At 56.1% G+C, this 3,093-nt stretch overlaps 1 protein-coding gene across 1 annotated transcript; it reads left to right on the forward strand.

Moving 5' to 3' along the window:
• The first annotated feature begins 892 nt into the window (after positions 1 to 892).
• LOC120695134 (high-affinity nitrate transporter 2.1-like) lies at positions 893 to 2,657 on the forward strand. Its single transcript, XM_039978470.1, has one exon. It carries the CDS (start codon positions 1,032 to 1,034, stop codon positions 2,655 to 2,657), a length of 1,626 nt encoding a protein of 541 aa, XP_039834404.1. The 5' UTR covers positions 893 to 1,031.
• Positions 2,658 to 3,093: the final 436 nt, after the last annotated feature.

Genomic DNA, 3,093 nt, shown 5'->3' on the forward strand with positions numbered 1-3,093 from the left:
TTCACAAGATATACATTCTTTTTGGCTTTTTGAGACACAGTTGAAGGAAAAATGTGGCCATGAAAAAGAACGTACGTGCGTCTTGTTTCCTGACCAGCAGCTTGTTGTTGAAGCCGACATATATAGTTTCATTTGCCATTTAATTTTATTAAAAGGAAAAGATAAATACCAGCTCTCTAGAAAACATGAACTACTACATCTGTTTGTGATGCACAAGGACAAAAAATGGGAACATAACTATATTTATATCTTTTCAAAGCTAGTGTATTAATTGTACGCTGGCTTTGGAGATGTACCTACTTAATTATAGTGGCAGTTTAACTTTGAACTTGTATGATTTGGTTAAAGAGTAAGAGAAGCCGTATTGCTCGACCATGCATATGTGTATCGAGATACAATATAGCATCAACTAGTAAGAGAAGTTGCATTAATTGCTCAACGCTGGCTTTGAAGTCAGGTTTGCAGCGAGGTAAACAGAAGCTTAATTTAAACTTGTAACTTTGTACCGATCGAGGTAATAAACTTGAGCACACATGCATCTGTGCACAGTATGATGTACACGCAGTATGTAGTTGTTAAACTAAAAGAAAATGAGAAGGCAGAGCTTTCACCTGGTGCATGTCAGAAACACGACAGCACCGTACCGGCACATGCTGGGGAGTACGGCATCCAATGCTTGCAATTGCATTGCCTGGACGACTTGTACCAATCTCTGCTGGATGATGGCAACAATGTCAACTTCTCCGGGGTCGGAGAGTACTCGTATCATCAGCAGGAAGCTATAGCTCTGGCCCTAATTAATTATTATATATAGAAAATGTGAGCTCGATCGTCGGCTATAAAACCCCATCCATCGATGCGGGATCATCATCCCCAACTCCATCCACCCCAATCGCGAGCGAGCTCAAGCACTAGCTACTCAGGTCGTTCCTCGATCAGGCAGTAGCTAGCAAAGCTAGCTAGTGATCGAGTCAAGGGACGAACGAAGGTTGAAGAAGAGGTCCGAGAGGAGAGAAGGAAAGGGCGCGGCCATGGCCAGTGACGGAGCGCCGCCGATGGGTAGCTCGTTGCACGGGATGTCGGCGCGCGAGCCGGCCTTCGCCTTCTCCACGGAGGAGGGCCGGGGGCGCCCCGAGGAGAACGCTGCCGCCGCCGCCGCCGCCGCCAATAATAAGTTCGAGCTGCCGGTGGACTCGGAGCACAAGGCCAAGTCCCTCCGCATCCTGTCCCTGGCCAACCCGCACATGCGCACCTTCCACCTCTCCTGGCTCTCCTTCTTCACCTGCGTCGTCTCCACCTTCGCCGCCGCGCCGCTCATCCCCATCATCCGCGAGAACCTCGGCCTCACCAAGACGGACATCGGCAACGCCGGCGTCGCCTCCGTCTCGGGCGCCATCTTCTCGCGCCTCGCCATGGGCGCCGTCTGCGACCTCCTCGGCCCGCGCTACGGCTGCGCCTTCACCCTCATGCTCTCCGCGCCCGCCGTCTTCTGCATGGCCGTCGTCGACAGCGCCGCCGGGTACATCACCATCCGGTTCCTCATCGGCGTCTCCCTCGCCACCTTCGTCTCGTGCCAGTACTGGACCAGCACCATGTTCAACATCAAGATCATCGGCACAGTGAACGCGCTGGCGTCCGGATGGGGCGACATGGGCGGCGGCGCCACGCAGCTCATCATGCCCTTCGTCTACGAGGGCATCCTCAAGTGCGGCGTCTCGCCGTTCGAGGCCTGGCGCGTCGCCTACTTCGTGCCGGGGATCATGCACGTGGCCATGGGCATCCTCGTGCTCACCACGGGGCAGGACCTCCCCGACGGCAACCTCCGCAGCCTCCAGAAGCAGGGCGGCGCCGCCAGGGACGGCTTCTCCAAGGTGCTCCGGCATGCCGTCACCAACTACCGCACCTGGGTCTTCGTCTTCGTCTACGGCTACAGCATGGGCGTGCAGCTGACCACCAACAACGTCATCGCCGAGTACTACTACGACCGCTTCGACCTCGACATCCGCGTCGCCGGCATCATCGCCGCCGGCTTCGGCATGGCCAACCTCGTGTCGCGGCCCCTGGGCGGCGTCCTCTCCGACGTCGGCGCGCGCTACTGGGGCATGCGCGCCCGCCTCTGGAACATCTGGATCCTCCAGACCGCCGGCGGCGCCTTCTGCCTCTGGCTCGGCACCGCCGGCGCGCTCCCGGCCTCCATCACCGCCATGGTGCTCTTCTCCTTGTGCGCGCAGGCGGCGTGCGGCGCCACCTTCGGCGTGATCCCCTTCGTCTCCCGGCGGTCGCTGGGCATCATCTCCGGCATGACGGGGGCCGGCGGCAACATCGGCGCCGGCATCACGCAGCTCATCTTCTTCACCCTGTCCGACTACTCCACGGGCACGGGGATCCGGAACATGGGCATCATGAGCATGGCGTGCACGCTGCCGCTGGTGCTCGTCCACTTCCCGCAGTGGGGGTCCATGCTCCTCCCGCCCAGCGCCGACGCCGACGAGGAGCGCTACTACGCCTCGGAGTGGAGCGAGGAGGAGAAGAGCTTGGGCCGCCACAGCGCCAGCCTCAAGTTCGCCGAGAACTGCCGGTCGGAGCGCGGCAGGCGCAACGCCATCCTCGCCGGCCCAGCCACGCCGCAGGACAGCAATACGCCGGAGCACGTCTGATATATAATATTTATAATAATTAATACTATGGATTAGCAGATTTGTATGCATAAATAAAATACAAATGCATTTAATTTGTAGTACTACGAATAATGCTATCGCTTAGTGTGGACTCTCTAGCGTCGTCGTTGGGCACTGCTTTTATTTTGACCATGTGATGGATGCTCTCTAGAACCGTGGCTGATGGATGCTCTCAGAGGGTGCAGGATATCACCGGAGCTTTGGCTGTTCAAAAGTACTTCTTGATTACCTCAGGGTTTGGGATTTGGTGGGAGCCACAGAACTACACTCTGATACTCAAGATAAGCTCCTCTGGAAGTGGACGCCTGATCAGAATTTCTCTACTGCGTTGGCCTATCGTGCTTTCTTCCTTGGTCAATGAAACGAACATGGCACCATTTATGCCATTTCGAGTGATTTTTGGTGATCGAATAAC

This window comes from Panicum virgatum, chromosome 1K, assembly GCF_016808335.1.
Source record: "Panicum virgatum strain AP13 chromosome 1K, P.virgatum_v5, whole genome shotgun sequence".
Taxonomy (NCBI): Eukaryota; Viridiplantae; Streptophyta; class Magnoliopsida; order Poales; family Poaceae; genus Panicum; species Panicum virgatum.